This window comes from Amblyomma maculatum, chromosome 9, assembly GCF_055883805.1.
Source record: "Amblyomma maculatum isolate TAMU_Amacu chromosome 9, ASM5588380v1, whole genome shotgun sequence".
Lineage (NCBI taxonomy): Eukaryota > Metazoa > Arthropoda > Arachnida > Ixodida > Ixodidae > Amblyomma > Amblyomma maculatum.
This window is the reverse complement of record NC_139352.1, coordinates 41,027,651-41,047,509: the sequence shown is the minus strand read 5'-3', so window position 1 is coordinate 41,047,509 and position 19,859 is coordinate 41,027,651. Positions and strand designations below refer to the sequence as shown.

Genomic DNA, 19,859 nt, shown 5'->3' with positions numbered 1-19,859 from the left:
TCCTTCGCATGCGCAGAGCCGGCAGCGCTCGCTTCTTCTCGTACTGCTGTTTGGTTGGTTTGTGGGGTTTAACGTCCCAGAGCGACTCAGGCTATGAGAGACACCGCTGTGCTGGACTCCGGCAATTTCGACCACCTGGGGTTCTTTAACGTGCACTGATATCGCACAGCACGCGGACGCCACTCCGTTGCGCCTCCATTGAAACGCAGCCGTCGAGGCTGGGATTCGATCCTTCTTCCTTGGGCACAGTAGTCGAGCGCTGTAGCCACTGCGTCATCCCGGCGGGGCTTATCGTACTGTTGCTTCCTCTTCTTCTTCTTTTCCCGCTTCGCTTCTTTTACTGTGCACGCCTGATTCTTCTTCTTCTTCACATACCTCGCTACCTTTAGTCATAACGAGACATATCTCCACAAAAATACAACATTGCCTGAAATAATGCCACACGTCCTTCCAGTACCCTGCCTACCCTAATTTTCCCTCCACCCTTGGCTATCTGGCAAGTCTCCTTACACTTCCCCCTTCAAAACAACCCCGACAAAATCGTCTCATCTAGACCCGACTTTGGTGTCCTTGAGGTTCGCAGGTAGCTATGGAGAAGTATTTCGCTGAAACCAGTGCTTCGGCCGCCTTTCCTTGAAGTTCCCAGACATCCTTCGAGGAGTTGAACAACAGCAAATCATTTCTTACCATGCTTAAATGAGCGTCCACTGAGTGAATTTTGTTTTCTACATGAGCCTCACGTATTGTAGTTTAACCAAATAAAACAAAGCTTTCGCTTATATAACCCCGCTTGGGCAGGGGCTTAGCCGAACTAAGCCACAGCCATATTTGTTTTGGTTTCAACTCCACCCATCGTCGCCTCGTCCGCATTTGGAATGGCACCTGCTATAGTACCCTGGGCTCTAGCACGAATTGTACAATGCGTAACGTGTGATTGCGTGTTCACAAAGACTTGCAACCTTTGCTGCTAGCATTAGGAGTATTAATATTGATGGCCAGGGCCATTCTCCATTATTTGACAGAAAATATTTTTTTTCCTATGACCATGAAGCATCATCTCTGGAAACAACGGCCACAGAAAATAAAAAAAATAAAACTAACAGATCTATTTAGACATCTCAATCTATATTGCAGGTCTCCTCGCCCTTCGTTTCCTCTCCAAGGTTTACTCTATCTCCGCCCCATTGACAACCATCTGAAAATAAAACGAATGAAACAATAATCACGATGCATAGAGGATGCGAACTTCGTGCGCCGCAGTTTATGTGGCATACAACATAGCATCTTCGCCTTCAGCAGCGTAAGCGAGATCTCTCCCACTCCAATCACTGTAGTTCCAAATGAACCGCGTTGTCTAGCTGCACATCTGAGATATTTCATGAGTTAAATTATAGTCATATTTCCACAGCTTTCTTTTGATCTGCGATAGCTCGCAGCAAATAGAAGCAATCTGATAAAAGTGAATGACAGCGCAATTAGACGCATTTTTTAAATGATTTTATGGCGCAATGTTTTGCTGCTGTCTTTTGAAACGTGAGAACTCCTAGCTCGAAACCATTTGTTAGGCCTTTCTTTTTTCTCTGTTCTGTTACACTACTCTAGCGGATATTTTTCCGAACGTGCAGCGATATTTATGCGGGCACACCAATATTCGCTTTTCAGGGTTGGATGCGACACCGTTAAGGTGGGCCTCAGGAAGAGATACTGTGGACCAGAGTGGCCGAGACTGCAGTGTTCCGTACAACCATGTAAGGTCGCCAGTAATACCATAGGATGGCCACCCGGGACCCCATATTCCGGCTACACTGAAGCTTCTTTCTTGAGTGTAGGACCCGATAGCGTTACGGCGTCCCTAAGGGCCCCGACGCTGCCGTTGCGCAGTGTCGGGCTGGGACAGGTAGGTCACCGCCGCTTGCGGCAGAGGCTAGCCTTCCACCGAATTTTTATTTGTTGTAGGCCGTCATTCCACCCGCCACCGCTTCGGTGGTGGACGACGGCTGTTGTTGCGGCGCCCGTCTTTCTCTTCCTCTTTCTTTTCTTTCTTCTCTATTTTCTCTTCTGTCTGCACGAGGCAGCGGAGGTGGCTCAGCTACAGAGCCACTAGCAGGTCCACGCATTTTCTTTTCCTTCTTCCTACAGCCCCAACAACAACAACAACAACAGATGCCTCTGTTCAGGATTGCCAGAACGTATTACTGGAGGCCGAGCATAATCTTGCGCATCAGGTTGGCCAGCAAACTGCGGTAGGGTGGACCCTGTGGTCTACTCTATAGTCGCCCACTTTCTACGCCAACGCCACTTAATTAAAGAGCAGAAGCTCAAGAGCTGCTCCCGGAGTATTCGCCCTTCTTCAATGATGCGCTCAGTCAGTCCGCCACCTTCTGAAATATTTTTCTTTCTGCCGTAGCGAGTACGTATGGTTGCGATGCTTAATTGCTGCGAAACCAAGCCCTAAAGCTCGCGAAGTAAGCTCAGCTTGGGTTGCCTTTAGTCGTTATTCGTTGTTGGGGTTGGTAAATTTAGGAGCATTCTAGAAACAAAATAGACCCCACCATGCGTCTCTGTTTGAGAAGCATTTCTTAACAATGGCTTCCTACACCGACAAACCTTTTTCTATTCAGGCAACAAGAAGTGGCAACCCGGGGCCTCCGCCTTCACCTGACCTAAGGACGACGGAAAAGGGCACAGGCAAAGAGAGGATGGGGAGATGCTGATCTACGCCCATCCTTCAACCGTCACTCCGAGAACTAAGCTATGGATGCCTCTCCTGCCACGTGGATATTATCGCTGAGGTTAGAAGCAGCGAAGAAGATGGCAGGGTTTGGCCTGCCTAAATGTAGTCAGACAGGTATGTGATATTATGCTGCTTTTGAAAGTGTACGTGGCTCTAGTATATTTCGGAAGACTGTAACCTAAGGAACCTTGACAGGTTGGTACTTTATGAAGGAGGGAAATAGAACAGGGATCAACACACGGAACAAAAAGACAAATGCATTGCAACACGAAAAACCAATAAAATATTTAACTATAAAATGATTTTAATAAATATAATATCGATGAAATCGACAGGTACAATAGAATCAAATAAAAAGTTCGCTAATGCAGTTTCAGTAAGTCAGTCAAATAGGGCTTTATATGTAAGGCGTTTGATTCAGTCAACCATGAAATACTCTTGTTGAAACTATATAATTATGACATGCTGGAAATTGCACTAGAGTTATGCGCAATTATATACCTGCCTCCCCTCGTCTCAATATGTACGCAGATGATGCTATGCCTCTTTTGTATCTACGTCGCTTGAAAACCTAAAATGCATAGGCAACGTATGTTTGAAGAATTTTTCAGCATGATTACATTTAAATACTCTATAGCAAAATGTAATTAAATCAAATGCACAATGTTTGCATCAGCTTATACAGCCACTATTATGATATTTCATAATTTCTAGAATAGAACAAATAAGGACGCAGAAAATTTTATGAGTGGTTTGATAGCTAATTATCGTGGAACACACATGTTATATTCGCCATTAAGTAGTCGAGTGCCTTTGCAAACTATCAAACTTAGTATCTCGCTAGTTTAAGAGAATATTACATTAGACGTTAGTGTATTCCAGACTGTCTTGTTGCCGGCTAGTATGGAGTACTACGAGTGAAACGAATTGTACCTCCTTAATCACAATAATAAAAAAATATTAACAATGTTAGAAAGATACAGAGGTAGACGTAGAGATTTACGTACCAGCGTTCACTTCCTAAACTATGAAATTCCTAAAGCTAGTCAAATATACCTAAAAACTTACTAGATTCATTAAAATAGTGAGCTATATTAAGATGCCAGGTATACGACGCCAAGTCGGTAAAGTCTACGCAAAGAGACACTGAGAACACCACGTATACGAACAAACTATGGCCTGCAAAACATAATTACGAAGTCCATTTCGCTTGAGTAACGTAGGAAACACTACTGATTAAAGAGAGCGTATTTCGAAAAGATCAATAAGACGATTCTGGTTAGAGATTGAAATTGGAAATACTTAACTTTAGAGGTTCCCTTGCCTTGCTTTATTTAATGTTTGCAAGAGTATTATTTGTATTATATCTGTTTATTATTTTTATATTGTTTGCATTCTGTCAGCTTTGACTTCTCGATACGGCAGGAGGCCTGCCATTTTCTGGCTCTACCTTTAGCTCCTTCTGTACACAATGCATTAGTGTTTCATAAAAAAATTGATGATTAACTTCAAACTTCAAAAATAAATTGCTCAAGTAGATCAACTTGAAATGTGAAAAAAAAAAAAAATTAGAGGCTTTCTTAGACGTCTCTTAAAAGGAGAATGGCAAAAGCCTACCCTTCCTCTCCTATCATTTGCCTCTCGTCGTTTGCCTCTCATCGGCGTTCGTTGCAGTGCTAAATATAATTATACTTGGTCGACAGGAATGCAAAGACGCAGTACCTGTCATATTTTTCCGGCAAGTGCTCACGGACGGTACGCAATCGGTCCTGTTGCGTGGCGTTCTTTGGCGCGTGTTAAAGTGCCAGATTGTAGATGGCAGGAACTCTACACGAGAACGCATCTTGTTGAATATTGCTATGACAAATCTCGCGCACAGGTCTCCTGCACAACTCTCGCGCACGGGATTTTGTTCCATGAGTCTAGAAAGGCTTTCGCTTTAAAAAAAATAAGGTCATTTTAACGTCAAAAGTAAGATCGTAACTTCTCTTTAAATTGGTCAGGATCGCATTCAATGACATTTGAAAAATGTAATTTATACTATTCATCTATTACTACTGACAAAAATGATTTGTTAAAGGCCGATGTTTGCCCATGCAGGGCATGTACAAGTAAGCTATTCAACAAATGTCGTGATTAACGTGCTGGTGGGAGAAGAAATTATTGGCGCCTGTGTTGGAGGCAGATTCATTTCATTTTGTGGCAAATGGCAAACTTTGAAAGATCCATTGATGATATTATACTTGTTTGGTAACTTCAAAGTGGATGCAGAGTTTCGGAAACGTATTTTAGTTTTGTTTGTATTAAGAATTGATACGACAGGTTACTTAAGGGAGAGAATACCAATGATAATGCTCTTATAAAGCCTAGTGATTAAGCCCTCTAAGCGACCAGTCTAGTAATAAGTTTCCAGCAGTTGAAATTTCTTTGCATTAAGATAACGAGGCAACGAAAGCTTTGTGCATCTTGAAATATTATCGAGTTTAATTTGTGCACATGAGTGATGTTCGAGCGCTTTCACGATATATAGATAAAGCTGAATATATAACTAATATGCTGCATTAGCCGCTTTTTACACCAGGTATCTATTAAAATTTGGTCACTTTGAAGCATAATCTGGTCCTCTGGAGATAAAATACGGCGGTAAAATACACAACTTTCCGCGAAGAGGCGTAATTATGATGAAATAGTGCAAGAAAGGTCGCTAATACAGGAGAGAAAAGCAGTTGGCCGAGAACTGATCATGTCCGAATTGTGGGAAGTCAGTGGTCAATGATAGAGGTTGAAGAATGCCATCCTATAATGATGTATTAAAAGCGGTCGGTGAGGACACATTCAAGCCGAGATAAATTTAATGGATCTGGGTTGAGAGATTAGTAGTTAACGAGGAAGGCGATTGAAAGCTTTTGAAAATCTACTGAGTAATCAGTATGAAACAATGAATCAGGGTTTAAATGAAGCTCTGTGACGAATTAAAATAGCCGCAATTTGCAAGAACAAAATGCCGGAGCGGACGCCATGTTGCTTACCGAATAAGAAAGCGTTGTTTTTAGGGTGTAAGCCATTATGAGAATAAATGAATTGTTCCATTAACTCGCAGGAAGTTAATGCTAATATTAATGGGGGACAATTTATCATCATGATAGATCAGACCAGTAGTTCCTTTAAATATCAGAGCTCCTTTGCTGATCTACCAGTCAACCGGACGAGTGCTTTGAGCGGCGTACTGGGTAAGTAGCACCTGTATTGTGCGACTTAAGTGGATCTTTGTAGCTTCAAATACTTCAAAGCAAATGCTATCTAGGCACTTGGTTTGTTCTATAAAAGGTCGAAATCATGGCACGTGGCCTTCAAACCTAAGCTCGAAAACGCGAACATTACTGCGAATGCTGCAGCTGAGATGGTGGATGTTAACAGAGCAATCTGATCATTTTTAATCTGGGAGCAGTTGCCGGCAGGATAGTTGCAAGATTAACCCAGCAAGTAGCTTACAGCAAGCATTACTTCAGCATCTGGCATCGTTCCATGGCGACATTTGGTGGGCTTCTGTGCAATGTTTCACATTTTCATCGAAGTACGTGTTCTCAAATTCCTTTATCCCCTTCCTGCTCCTCCATAATTGTGGTCAGGGAACTGGAGTTCTAATTCCCCCTTGCAGGCTTGAAGGAGACCACCGTAGCCGCATTTCGATGCCCATCAAACACAAGCTCTTCACGTATTACGTGGTGCCGGAGCAGGTTAAGAACTCCCATGTATTCGAAATAAAAAAATCGGCCATGCACTACGACGACCATCATAGCTCATGTTGCTTTGGCATGATATTTATTCATCTCTCATACCCTATGGTGCTTTGGAACGATAAAGACAATGTACAACCCTTCATTACTTTCTCAGTGCAACAATTTAAGAGTAAGGCAGGAATATTTATTCATGGTGACCTTGGTTTTCTTTTTCTAGTTCTGGGGTGGCATACGTGCTCGTACACTTATTAAGCAATGATTATTTTATGCGTAACAAAGCATTATAAATAAGGGATAGCAAATAATCACGATAACCTACTCAACCTGATGTGAACTGAGTACACGTGAACCTGAGAAGAGCCAGCTAGAAGTTCTTTTTTTTTTTAGAAAAACGACGTCCTTAGATCTAAAATACAGCCTGTGTTATCGCAAAGTAAAATTCTTACTGATCAAAGTATTTTGAGAAGTGAAAAAAAAAAAAATGTTTCCATTTGGTTAATAATGGGAGAGTGTTGTGAGTGTGCTACGTACTCTACCCAGATTACGTTTGGAGGAGACCCGACTGCTTAAGGAGAATTCTTTGGAGTCATCTGTAATTAGAAACCATTAAGGTGTAAAACCAAATTTAAAAATATTTGCGCTGAAACATTCATCTCTCTTCATTGCGCAGATTCCTCGAAGACCGTTATGCCGCGGAAGATCTCAACAAGCTTTCGTTTCCTGCTTGTAAGACCTGCTTTTTACCATTCACGTTTACCTTATTCACTACGTCACTATTCTAATTGAAAACTCCAACTCTGGTTTATTTAGCCTCTATGGGATTTACGAGATTTGCACGTTTGTGGTTGTCGATAACCAGAATTTGTATTAATATTGGACACAACTCCATAAAAACAGTTCAAAGAACGCTAGTTGCCTCCTTGTCAAATCTAATCACATAAAACGTCCTCATTTATGTTCTCAGACCTTCGATGGTTTTTTTCGACTTTCTCAATAAGCAGAAAAACACTTATTGCATGGCTTCATTAGGTTTCCATAAACAAACTAAGCGTGGGCGCACACATGTGACTACCTTGCTGAAAAATTACCAGTATGGGCATAACGTGAACGTAAGTTGCGAGGTTTTACTTTTCGAAGAAGAAACGAGATTAGGGACACTCCATAGCAGGAACCTCTAGAATAACTTAGATCATCTAGTGATCTTTAACGATTGCTTACAGCAGGCAAAACGCTTTGATATTTCTATTCCCTCGCCATCGAGGTTCTTCACTGGCGATTGGTATCAAAAGTGTGATCGTGTGTTCAGCACCAAAACTCCAAAACGTTTCATACCTTCCGGTAGGACATGGTCAATGCAAGCAATGGCGTTCATGATGTTCCAAAAAGGAGCCTGATTGATCTTTTTCCTGAATTTCTTTGCGTTTTGACTTAAAATTCATTAGGCGCACTAAACTCTCGCGAATTCTCGCGTATTGCGACTTTATTCTTCCGACAGGACACCGTAATTTTTCAAAATTGGCAGCGCAAAAGTGGACTGCTGTTGCTGTTGAGCTATGTAAATATCTTCCCTTAATCGGAGGGGGGAAAGCGCTGCGGTGGGTTCTCAGCATACTTGAAGAAAACCAAGAAATAAAAATTCGGTGATAAGGACTTTCTGTCAAACAGGAAAGTTGCAAAATCAGGTAAGTAGGGCCCAGAGATTCAGGCAATTCTTATTGCTGTTTCGCTGAGTACAGGCTTGAGATCCTTTCCTCTCATTGACAATTCGGGTTCCGCTAATAAGGCTATGCGTGCAACTCTTCTCCTGTGCGGTACGCAGAAATATAACCTATAATTCTTTCAATAGGCATGTTAATTAGCAATCATTTATGAAGGTGGAAAACGAGAGAAAGAGGTAATGTTTTACAGAGCCGAATTGTCTTACAACGCGAAATATCCTACAAATATCCCGCATAGCACTAAACCGGTTTTTGTACCGGAATACACGGGTCCGGTATCAATTTCATATCGGTTTGACACGTAATGTATATAATCTTTAAATATTTACCAGACCAGCAAGGTTTCAAACCGAAAAGAACAGTCACGTATGTACCAGTTACGTAACCGGATACAGAATGCCTTTTTCTCAGCTCAAATTGGACAGTTCGGTTCCTTTGCCGCTTGAAAACCGGACAGACCATATCCTGTTTGAAGCTCAAACCGGAAGAACTGTTCTGATATGGATATCCAAACAAACTTGTCAATTCCGGTGTGGAGCTCTCGCCAGGAAAAGCAGTTATGGTCGAAGCTCAAATAAGACAGATCAGTCCTGTTTAGAGAGAGACATTGGGTTCGGCTCTCAATAGGCAATATTTGTACCGGTAAATAGTTTGTTGTTCATCCCCTGCATATGCATAAAAATGTGTAAAGTATAAACAAACCTCTTTTTTGTATATGTTGGGGCGGGCTTTACTAAACAAATACCTCGAAATTATATGTAATCAGACTATAGAACACCCATTTCTTAAGCCCATCGCCCCAGTCACCAGAAGCCACAAACGCCGCTGCTGCACCGAACTTGTGGTGCGCCTTCTTATCAGACACAGCAGAAGAATTTCCAACGCGAAATGGTTAGAAAAGACAGCGTTTCGGCAACGGCACAGAAAATCTGTTCGATAAAAATCGAAACACATCAGCGATCATCGAAATGTGCACTCATAGCTTGCTATTGGGGAATGTGGATATCGAAGTAGATGTGTCGAGTTCACTATCTTTTTAAGGACAAAATAAAAACGGCAAAAGCAAACAAATAGCAAGGGAAGAGTCATGGAGTATCAAATAAAGAGACGGAGCCAGTTTTTGCATTTTTTTTATTAACATCGCTCTTTGGCTCTCTATATGAACCAAGCTAGGTTTCAGACTTTTGATCAACTCTTCCTTGAGTGATTACACTTGCAACATGAATAGTCAGAATGACTTTACTGGCGTCGATGATCAATGGGTTACCAGGGGGTTAAATGAGGCAACATAACATACATTTTTCCGTAAGACTTCCCTGTGTGTAGCCAAAATCATATGCGTCTTAATACCACGTGTGACAATACCGCGACAACCGGCAAATTACGATATACCAGGATGTCTGCAAAACCAATTCGTTCCGTGACAAAGATGCCCGGAGAATGATCATAGCTTTAAATATTTAGAAAGAGAAACTGTCGCCCTTACAAGAAATTGTGCTAGCTAGGACATCAATTTGTGCCTATGAAATTATATAAATAGATTGCAAAATAGTGCAGTTATGCTACATCAGGATGGATATTCCCTGGTTATTCAGTTGTCGACCAACTAGCTCAACTCACAGTTCTCTTGTCGACCAAAAGTATTAATTACCGTACTGGCTTGAGTCTAGAAAGAATGCTGGTTTTGTTCTAACTGCGACGAGGTAATATTTAGTTTATCCGACTTTCCCCCTTTCCTATATGTAGCCTTTTTTCATTGCAGCTGTGCGCTTTTCCTAGCGCGAGTCTCTTTCTTTTTACAGAAATCAAGGCTGCCAACTGATACAAGGCCATCATGTATGACAGGTTCAACCTGGTATATGCAGGTCCATAATAAAACAATAGTCGAAATAAGAAATCCTGCATAAATATTCAAGCTGATTTTCAGTAGGACTCCGCAAGACCAATAAGCTTCCATCTGCGTGCTGCCTCAGGCACACAGATCATCAGCCCAACGTTAAGGAGGAAGCCAACGGATGGGGGAGGGAGGGAGGGAAATTGACAAGGGCACAGGTAGCTGTTAACGTCTTTTAAATGGCACGAGTGACAGTAGTGCGTGCTCCTGGACATGTGAAGGATGTGCAGCTTTTACCAGATTTCTCGGGAACGCGAACTACTAAACTCAACTTGATCCTATTTGTCCAGAGCCCCGCATGCGTCTGCCGAATCGTGGTGCTCTAAGTGTGAGCATGCTCTGCAGTCCGAGCGCATCGTGAGGAATACTCAAGACATATGAGCGAAATGAGAGCGTCTCAGCTAGAAAGGAAGTGAAATCCAGGCCGCAACTCGGCTCGAGTGGAGCCATGCTCCAAGCGTTGATTCATCGTCAAACCGGTTTTATACAAGGGGGCGGGAATGCAGCAGCCCTAGACATCGCGTTCTGACGACAAAGCGACGCTGCATACGTATGGTCATCTTTGGTGTAGACAAGATCATGCTGTGTGGCTCAGTGTGCAATACGCCCTCCCTAGCGCTGCAAAACATTTCACATCTGTAATTACTCTCAAACACAGTAAAGAGTGTAATTTCACTGCTATATCGCTAGCATCACAATGAAGGCGAGTCCTGTCCGGCATCATCGTGCGAGGTTAATAGGTCGCGGACAACAGGGTAAGACGTGAACGACCTGTGGAGGCCCCAGATGCCAACCATGACCGTGAGCAGGTGGTGTCACAAGTGACAGGTGGTGAGAAGTAAAATGGCTTTGCTTGTGTAGGGGGATGAATAGCTGTGACTAAATATGATTCATCAACGATGAGTAGAAGAGACAATTTTATTATAATGACATATCAATAGGAGAATAGTTGGGCTATAGAGGGATTTTAACATAAACAGCAATGATGTGGGTTGTCTGGTGAAGGAAAACTAAGTTATAATTGGAATATATCGACAAGTGGTAAAACCTCTATCGCATTTCCGGCGTGTCAATCCAATTGTTTTTTGCAGAAATAATCGTGACTCAGGAGCGCGAATGCATTAAATGAGAAATGCTGTTTTCTATAGTGTATCTAATTATCAGCATTTAAAATGTGGCTTCAATTATTTCTAATCACTTTAGAGAAAATCGGCTACTCAAGGGTGCCCTAAAATTAAATGAAAAATTTCTCAACCTCTGTGCACTCACATTACAAAAACACGAAAATTAGTTTCCTCTGCCTTGTACATTTTTGTATGACAAGTATGATGGAGACGTCCAAGCTCAAGTTTAAAAGTGCAGCGCATAACCGTTTCGTTGTCATACTTTTGTATTCTTTGATATGTTACCAGAGCATTTTAATACATGGAAACAGAATCTCATAACTGCCAAATTTGTACAATCAATGAGCTTCTGCAACTCATATAGCTCATCCTATGTGGTCATGCATCACTTCTTATATGTCTTCATGATTGTTTCTATCTTTCCTCGTTTTTTGCAACAACAAGGATAGGAAAATATTTTCGATGCATTCCGTTTATATTCGCAGGTATGCAACACCCTTGCCTATGTTGTCTTCGAAGGGTGCTTTGCCTTTAATGCTGGTACAATAAAAAGCAACGCTCTCAGCGGTTATGACACGTCTGTCCGACATTTTACCGACGGCGAGAAAGAGCTGGTGGCTGATGTCAATAACCAGGAATGGGCACTTGAAGAAAGAAGCGATCCAACAACAAAGAAAACCACGACAAGACCCAGGCTCACGGATAGAACTCCCATTTGATAACTCTACGCGGCGTTCCTCTTGACAAAAAGTCGCGAGAAGGTTTATTGTGACTAATAAAAACGGCTTTTTGTTAGAAAGGGGTCCTTGAAAAGTTTAGCCATTTTTCTTTCAATTTCACGGACCTAAATATTATCACTAACAGGAATCTACGCATAAGCATTCCATCTGAAATAATCTTACGGAAATCATGAAACAGCTCTTGACATGAAGAATATATGCGTTTAAAAAGTAGCTATGAAATTTGGCGAGTGCAAATTCCCTCTTGACTACCTTCCTGTATCTCTTCCTGAAGGCAAGGGGGTTGGAGTGCTTTTAACGTTCTGTATACATTATGTAAGGAAATTTGGACAACCCTGCAGTGGCCACAGGATTGGAGGAGGTCAGTTTACATCCCTATTCCAAAGAAAGGCAGTGCCAAAGATTGTTCCAATTCCCTCACGATCGCGCTTATTTCGCATGCTAGCAATGTGATGTTGAAATTCCTCCTAGGTAGGCTGCCGCAGTATGGGGATCGGGAGCTTCCGGACGTGCAAGCTGGGTTTCGCAAGGGCAGATGAACTAGAGACCAGATTGCCAACCTCTGCTGGATCATGGAAAAAGCAAGAGAGTTCCAAAAAACCATCTACTTCTGCTTTATTGATATGCAAAAGCGTTTGACTGCGTAGACCACAGCAGATTGTGGCAAGCTCTCCAAGAGATGGGAGTTCCAAATCACCTCATCTATCTCCTCAGGAACCTGTATTGAAGGGCAAGAGGCCACAGTCAGACCTGGGCATGGTCGTACTGATTGGTTTCCGATTGAGAAAGGAGTGAGACAAGGCTGCATATTGTCGCCCTGCCTATTTAACCTATATGCTGAGTGCATCATGAGGAAGGCCGGTCTGGACGAGTCTTCAGCTGGAGTGAAGATTGCTGGGAAACGTGTCAACAACCTTAGATATGCGGATGAAACCACTTTAATGGCAGAAAGTGAAGTGAACCTCAAGAGACTTCTGACGGGCGTACAAGAAGAGAGTGAGAAGTTTGAGCTTAAACTGAACATTAAAAAGACAAAGATCATGACGTCTTGCCCCATCAAGTCCTGGAGCATCAAGGGACAAGAAGTGGAAGCTGTGACAGATTTTCGCTTCAAGATAACCCTGGAAGGAGACTGCAGCCATGAAATTAGTAGACGCCTACTTCTGGGAAAGAGAGCCATGGCTAGCCTTGACCGCCTAGTAAAGAGCAGAGACATTAGTCTGCCAACCAACAACCGTATAACTCGTGCTATGGTATTTCCAGTTGCGATGTATGGATGCGAGAGTTGAACTGTGAAGAAGGCTGACCGCCGAAGAATATACGCGTTTGAATTGTGGTGCTGGCGGAGAATCTTGAGAGTTCCTTGGACGGCCAGAAGATTACATCAGTCGATATTGTCGACCATAAACCCTGACTGCTCATTGGAGGGTCAAATTCTAAAGTTAAAGCTCAGCTACTTTGGTCATCTGATGAGAAGAGAGGAGTCGCTGGAGAAAGATTTGATGTTGGGAAAGGTTGAGGGTCGCCGGAGAAGGGGTAGGCAGCGAACGCGATGGTTAGATGGCATCCTCGAGGCACTGCAGATGAAGTTATGTGATGTTAGGAAGATAGTGAGAGACCGGAAAGCGTGGCGTGATATTGTCCATAGGGTCACGAAGAGTCGGACACAACTGAACGACTAAACTGAACTGAATGGAGAGATTGGTCACAGGTTATCGAGACCAAGTGTACAGACCAAGTGTACTCCCATGTCATTATTTTCAAAGCTTCCTTTAAAGGAACTGAAATAGCCAGTCCTTTGGCATTTAGAATCGCATCAAGGTGTCGCCGAAAATATCGTCACTGTAAGGCACTCATAGATTCCTGTCAAAAAACTTTGCCAACAAAACTCACTAATATTTCATCAAGAGTACAAATAACCCATAATTATTTTTGTGAAAAATATGAAGAGTAAAAGTCTTCATAACAAAAAAGCTCGCAAATGAAGTTACGTGCTTTATCGGAATATGTAGTCATACGGATGATCTGAAAAGCAGGTTAAGATTTAAGCTCATATAAAGCTTTCTGAAATTTGAGTTATATCTTAAATCATGCAGTGTACAAGTTCCAATTTGTTACTGCTGAATTCTATTACTGACTTCGCAAATTTATTTTAAACTACTGCAACTAATAATGTTAATGTTACAATGCTTATAGTCTGATATGCTGCTTTCTACTAACCTTTGACATTAACTTTCAAGCCTGATACTTGTATAAAATTAAATTACCAAAAGCCCAATAATTCGTCCAGTTTTTCGAGGTAATGAAAGGAATAAATGTATGATAAAATAAGATGTAGAGTTGTTCACAACCTTTCATTAAAGCCGTGGATTTCTCAAGTTCTTAATAAATCCACGACTTTAACTAAAAGCTGTGATCAATCAATTTCTAGAGTATTCGTCAGGTAAATAGCAGTAAACAAACCAGTGTTATTATGAGCTATATTAACCGAGTGAGAGGTATATAAAATTTTTCGACTTAAAATTTCGTTAAGTGGTTAGTTATCTATTTACGCGATAAAAAGAAGCTTTAAGAGCGAACGTCTTGTCACTCACTATGTGGCACTCACTGCAGAAGGTTTTTGCTGGCATTTTGTGAGCGAAAATCTTTTGAAATGATAATATTGAAATAAGCAGCAGCCCGATCAAGTCAGACATGAAACCCGGAAAGAAAATGCATTCAAATTAAAAAAGTAGGAGTTTTCTACGGTATACTGCTTTACACAGAATGCAAGGAAATCCACGCAAACACAGCTGTCAGAAGGACAGGTTTGACCGCATAGCCTTGAAAAGTTTAGCAAATAAAAGCTTGGGAGCGAATTGATGCGCACACGTTTTGTCAAGACAAATATATGATTTCTCTCTTGGACTGCCTCTAGAGCGTGGCTTACAACGTTCCACTTTCGTCTTACTAACAACGCATAGTTAAAACAACCTGAAGTATGAGGAAAGGGACATCTAGTAATAATCCGTCCGTCAATTTGCCTACAGCAAATAGTACGCTTGAGCCACTGCGCTCTTCGCGACTACACAATTTTAGATTACAAAATACGAGAACGAGCGCACATTATAGTCAGAAGCAGTTTGTACAAGGTACAGAAAATATGTGACCAATATACTTATTTTACCTTAAATGTTTCTAATTGCCGAAAGCAATCATATTTTCTAAATATAAGTAAAACATAACAGGAATGTAATAAATTCTTATGGCCTTACACCGCTCCTGCAAAGTATCACAAGAAAGTGTGAAGATAATAAAACGAAATGGGCATACTTAATATTTTTACACGCTGTTATTTTTGAAGAGTTGCATTTCATTGCGGTCATTAATAATTCTACGTTCTACGTGAACTCTTTGGAGCCTGCTGTGCCAGCTGCTAGATGTGAAAAGAGAGGCTATTTGAAAGTTTAAAATAGCATTCCAGGTTATTTCTTGATGCATCCGCCATTCATTCTTGCTCTTCTGTTTCAACCTTGGCAAATATAGTCACTGATAAACGGCTGTTTTCATGATTTCCTGAAGTTTTTGTGCACATCGTCTTAAGCGCCCATTTCTTTTTCTGGTGCATTTTTATTTCTAACTATTTTCTGTTTTGTTGCCTATATGTGCGACCACACAGTTAAATATATTTTCGTATTTTGTTTCTCTTCAAAGCGGGAACTATGTTCTCAACCGTATTCGTTATTGCATTTTCTTCTTTGCCGCCAACTGCCCTAACCATGCGTTACTTCCTGCCCCTGCACTAGCGTGGCTATGCCTTAGCTCTGCAGCAAGGGCTAGGCTCTGGAAAGAAAGGATAGAGGACTTTATCCTTGTATACATGGCCCAGACGATAGCTGGTGAAGTTCACACGTATGAATTCACTTTTTGCCCTTCCAAGGCTGCTGTGAAAAGAAGGCAAATAGAATGACAGTATTAATAATGAGAAAGTCTTGGAAGCAAACGTTTGTCCCTAAACGTAAAGGTGCAGGGCATGAGTCCCTAAACGCCAAAGCTAGATGCCAGTGGCTGGAGCCCCAGGATCCTGCAGGAATTGGTTAGGCGACTGCAAGAGCTCGTTTGCAGCCGGTCCAGTTTAATGAGTGCCCAGTGTGGCCCATGTCTAGAGGGATGTAGGTATTAGCTCCATCGAAAGCGAAGAGGGCACGATTTCTAGTTAACGAGTAAAATGGGTAGCCCAGAGCAGGTGCTCTAGGCCCACTCGGGTGTCGCAACAACTGCACGTCCTCGTTGATGGTCCGTCATTTTTCCTGCGAAATCGCTGAAGGAGGTAAGGGGTAAAGAGTGTCCTAGTCTGGACCAGCCTTAGCGAAATGTGCTGATGCCGGGGCGTAGCCTGGGTGGGGAGAGGGGTATGCTTATAGGGTTTGAGATACTCCGGAGATAGGCACGGCGAACGCTGTTTAGCGAGGACCACCGCTTCACTGGGATCTGCCCACTCATCGTGTATATGAGTTAGTTGCGGCAACTCCTTCCATGTCTCGGGCGGTTTCGATAGAGCGGATAAGAGCAGTGCGAGTGCTGTTGGAAGAGCCCGTTCACTTTCTACATGCCCGTGTGGTCGGAGATCCAGCATAGGTGAAAGTTGTGTCCTTGAGCACAATGGTCCCGTACAAAGAGGTGCAGGTGTATGATAAGTGTCGTTATTGTGCGAGTGTCTTGGCACGCTTGATAGGATTCCTGGCGATCAATAAACACCCAGTATTCGTGTTTGCCGTCTCTGTCTTTCACGGCGAGTGGTACTGACATATATGGCGAAATCTAACGCTGCATACAGTTCTCCTGAGGTTCTGCGGACGATGTCCTGCGTGACATGAAGGGTTTTGCTTCGAAGTTTTGTCCATGCCGTGGTTAACATAGGTCGATGCTCTCGGGTGCCAATGGCGGCGTCGACGTACGCTACATACGTCCTGCATAAAGGGTCAATGCCCTTGAGTAACTGATTATTGTGGTTTTATGAAGTTTGTAATGAGCTTGTATTCTGGCCTTCTGCTCTGGCCACATGTTTCTGCGAGCGGTTCCGCATCCATGATGGATAAGTGCTCCCCCAGTGGAGTCAATGCCCATGAGTAACTGATAAATGTGGTTTTATGAAGTTTATAATTAGCTTGACTTCTGGTCTTCTGCTCTGGCCACATATTTCCGGGGAGTGGTTCCGCATACATGATGGATAAGTGCTCCCACGGTGGAGATGTGGGTAGCAGCGCGGGGGTAGCGGGGATGTGTTGTAATTAATTTTAGCCAAAGTGGCTCTTTAGCCGAGCGACATGTGTGAGTTTGTGAGTCGATATGAGGTCCCCGACCTTACACTGGATCTTGAGAGCTGGGAGTGCTGTGTACTTTGAAAGCCGGGTAGTAGCCCCCCTTCGTTGTTGAGCCTATCGAGGGTGCTCAGTTGTGTGCCAGTGACTGAATTTAAAGGAGCTCCATACAGGATACGATAATGCTCAAATGTATGCACAAAGTGCCTCCTCTCCTTCTCCTTCACTCCCCGCTTACGGTTGGTAATCCTTCGGAGGACCTGGATGACTTGCTTGGGAAATTTCATTGTTCTGCCGAACCAAGTAGGTGTGATACATTGTCTATAAACATTCGGGGTATCAGGATTACTCGTCCACTCTGAATTGACTCTGTCCAATCTCGAGGTGGGTGGGGCCTCGTCTTCATCTCTCGGTGAGGATCTTCTGCCACCACGGATAACCATATACTCTGTCTTCTAGGGAGCTAGTGGGGGCCCCATATGCCTATTAAAGGTGTCGATTTTATCTAGAGCTATCTGTAGAGCTTGTCCCTGCTCCATAAAATAGATTTTGTGTTTCCAAGAGTCACATTGTCTGCGTATATTGCGTCTCTACATGAGGGAGTTTGGTCAGTTCGTCCGGCAAAGCTGATAGGGACAAGTTCAAATAATAACGGTGCGATAACTGAACCCTGGGGAACCCTTACTCTGTTGCTATGACTGCTGCTAATGGTGCTCCCGAATTGAGCTTTGAACGTACGATTTTCAAGAAATGAAGCAACGAAGTTGTGCATGTTGTCCCTGATGCCAAACTCTCGTGCTGCTTGCATGAGAGTGTACGGGAAAGGCTATAAAATAGCTTTATGATATCAATTTCCACTACTATTCGAGGGCAAGTACGTACGCAGAGGGTTCAGGACGTCTTCATTCAAGTGTAACAGGACGTGTTGCGTTGCCAAACCCGGAAAAAATCTATATAGAGTGTGAGACAAAATGTTACGCTCTTCCAGCCACCGCTCCAGGCGATTGCCGCCATACTACCCAAACGTTTGCAAACAAAGGATGTAAGGGACACTGCTCTCAAGTTGTTTAGACATTTTGGTTAGCATTGTTTGCTTTCTCTATAGGCTTGACAATCGAGTGTCGTTATTCCTCGGGAAGGGACCCCTCTCGTCAAACACGACTTACTTTCTCGAGAAGCGTGGCCCTGCATTCTTCATGAAGGTTTCTGATGTGCGCCCCTGTTATCCCGTCTCCACCAGGCGCGCCACGGGTGTTCGCTCTACGAATAGCGTCATCAAGCTCAGACAGTGTGAAGGGTTGATTGAGGGAATCAACCCCCTGGGCCGGAACGTCATCCCTTGCATAGATTAGGTTGGTTGGGTTAGACGTTTGGGCAAAGATAGGCTCCGCTGATTTCTCGGCGAGCTCTGCTGTGGGTGATACCTCCTCCCATGGCTACACTGACTGCCCGAAAAGGAGCTTTTCGTTCTCCCAAGAGGGATCTGAGACTGCCACAGGCTTGCCTGGACTTGAGTGACCCATTATTTGTTCATTTATTACTGGTCCCATCAATTTTGGATATTTTCTGCACGTTGTTTTCTTTACTCCGTTTTTTTTTGTTTCATGCTCATAATGCCGTCTTCGTCAAGGTTTGGTGGCATCTTGAGTTTGGCACCTCAATATTAATTTCCTGCTCCATGCTTCCAAAATATGTTGTTTTTTTCTTTCGCCAATTAGTTCAGCAGAAATGTGTGCATGTATCTTGGTATAATTGTTCTTTGTTTTCACTGCGCAATGTTTATCAAAAGTGCTTTTGAACTGCGGTTAGCGTTTAAATAACTGAGGAATGACATATTTGTCTTGACAGAAATAATTCTTTCCGGATACATGTGGTTATTGTCTCACTCTATTCGCAGCTACACGGATAACAACAAGCATCCTGCTATAGACTCTTAATTTTTTTAGATACAGGCAATTTTGTACTGATATTTATTCATTGATTGCCAGGATTAGGCTCCGCGAATGAGATGCAAAATAATGCAGTACATTTACTAATTAGTGAAATTAACCGAAAGCTTAGACGAGCAGCAAAAGAAGTTTGTGTGACTATAAAATATTTGACTGCGATAACTAAGCGAAGTTGAAAACATTTCAAAGAATGACAGCCATCAGCCCACAAATAGCACAAACGTAAATGGAAGTCAATAGTCCAGTAAAAGTGATTGCTGGGCTAGTTGGTTCATTTCTCATAAAAGGAAAAATTAAGAGCGCTAACAAAAAGACACTCACAAATAGGCACACAGGACAGGCGCTCACCTGTGTGCCTATTTGTGAGTGTCTTTTTGTTAGCGCTGTTAATCTTTCCTTTTATGAGCAAGTCAATTGCTTTTTAACAAAAGCAAGATAAAAGCAATAGAAAAGACTAAAACCTATTTAACAGCCATTTTCACATGCACGCTCAGAAAACAAGAAACAATGCTCATGGTATGTATGTGTAAGGGCCAAAGCATGGAATGCCTGTAGCCTAGAAAAGAAAGCCTGGTATTCATATAGCAGGGAGCAGCTTTAAAATGGCATTCATGTTCGTAGCGAAAATCCCTGAGAGTACACTACCGATTAGAGCTCTGC

General features: G+C 42.6%; 2 protein-coding genes across 3 annotated transcripts in view; one reads left to right on the top strand and one right to left on the bottom strand.

The window, feature by feature from the left end:
- The window catches only part of LOC146178911 (uncharacterized), a 51,564-nt gene extending 46,937 nt beyond the window's left edge, over nt 1–4,627 (bottom strand). Inside the window, exon 1 of the mRNA XM_084579815.1 lies at nt 4,457–4,627. Within this exon, the coding sequence (XP_084435941.1) occupies nt 4,457–4,577 (121 nt within the window). The 5' untranslated portion in view covers nt 4,578–4,627. The remainder of the gene's footprint in view (nt 1–4,456) is intronic.
- Nucleotides 4,628–5,298: 671 nt separating this feature from the next.
- LOC146178910 (uncharacterized) lies at nt 5,299–12,028 on the top strand. Of its 2 annotated transcripts, XR_014700672.1 has the most exons (4): nt 5,299–5,315; nt 5,881–5,964; nt 7,145–7,200; nt 11,696–12,028. XR_014700672.1 is itself a non-coding variant. In XM_084578653.1 (3 exons), the coding sequence occupies exons 1-3, from the start codon at nt 5,874–5,876 to the stop codon at nt 11,927–11,929; spliced, it is 381 nt and encodes a 126-aa protein (XP_084434779.1). In that variant the 5' UTR covers nt 5,859–5,873; the 3' UTR covers nt 11,930–12,028. The 2 variants fall into 2 exon arrangements, 1 of the variants encoding a protein (XP_084434779.1); XM_084578653.1 differs by lacking the exon at nt 5,299–5,315 and having other exon boundaries at nt 5,859–5,964.
- The last annotated feature ends 7,831 nt before the right edge of the window (nt 12,029–19,859 follow it).

Coding starts and splice junctions, on each gene's coding strand:
- LOC146178910 (XM_084578653.1), top strand. CDS start 5,874: ATGATAGATCAGACCAGTAGTTCCTTTAAATATCAGAGCTCCTTTGCT. Junction 5,965..7,144: donor TGCTTTGAGCGGCGTACTGG/GTAAGTAGCACC, acceptor TTCATTGCGCAG/ATTCCTCGAAGACCGTTATG. Junction 7,201..11,695: donor CAAGCTTTCGTTTCCTGCTT/GTAAGACCTGCT, acceptor TTATATTCGCAG/GTATGCAACACCCTTGCCTA.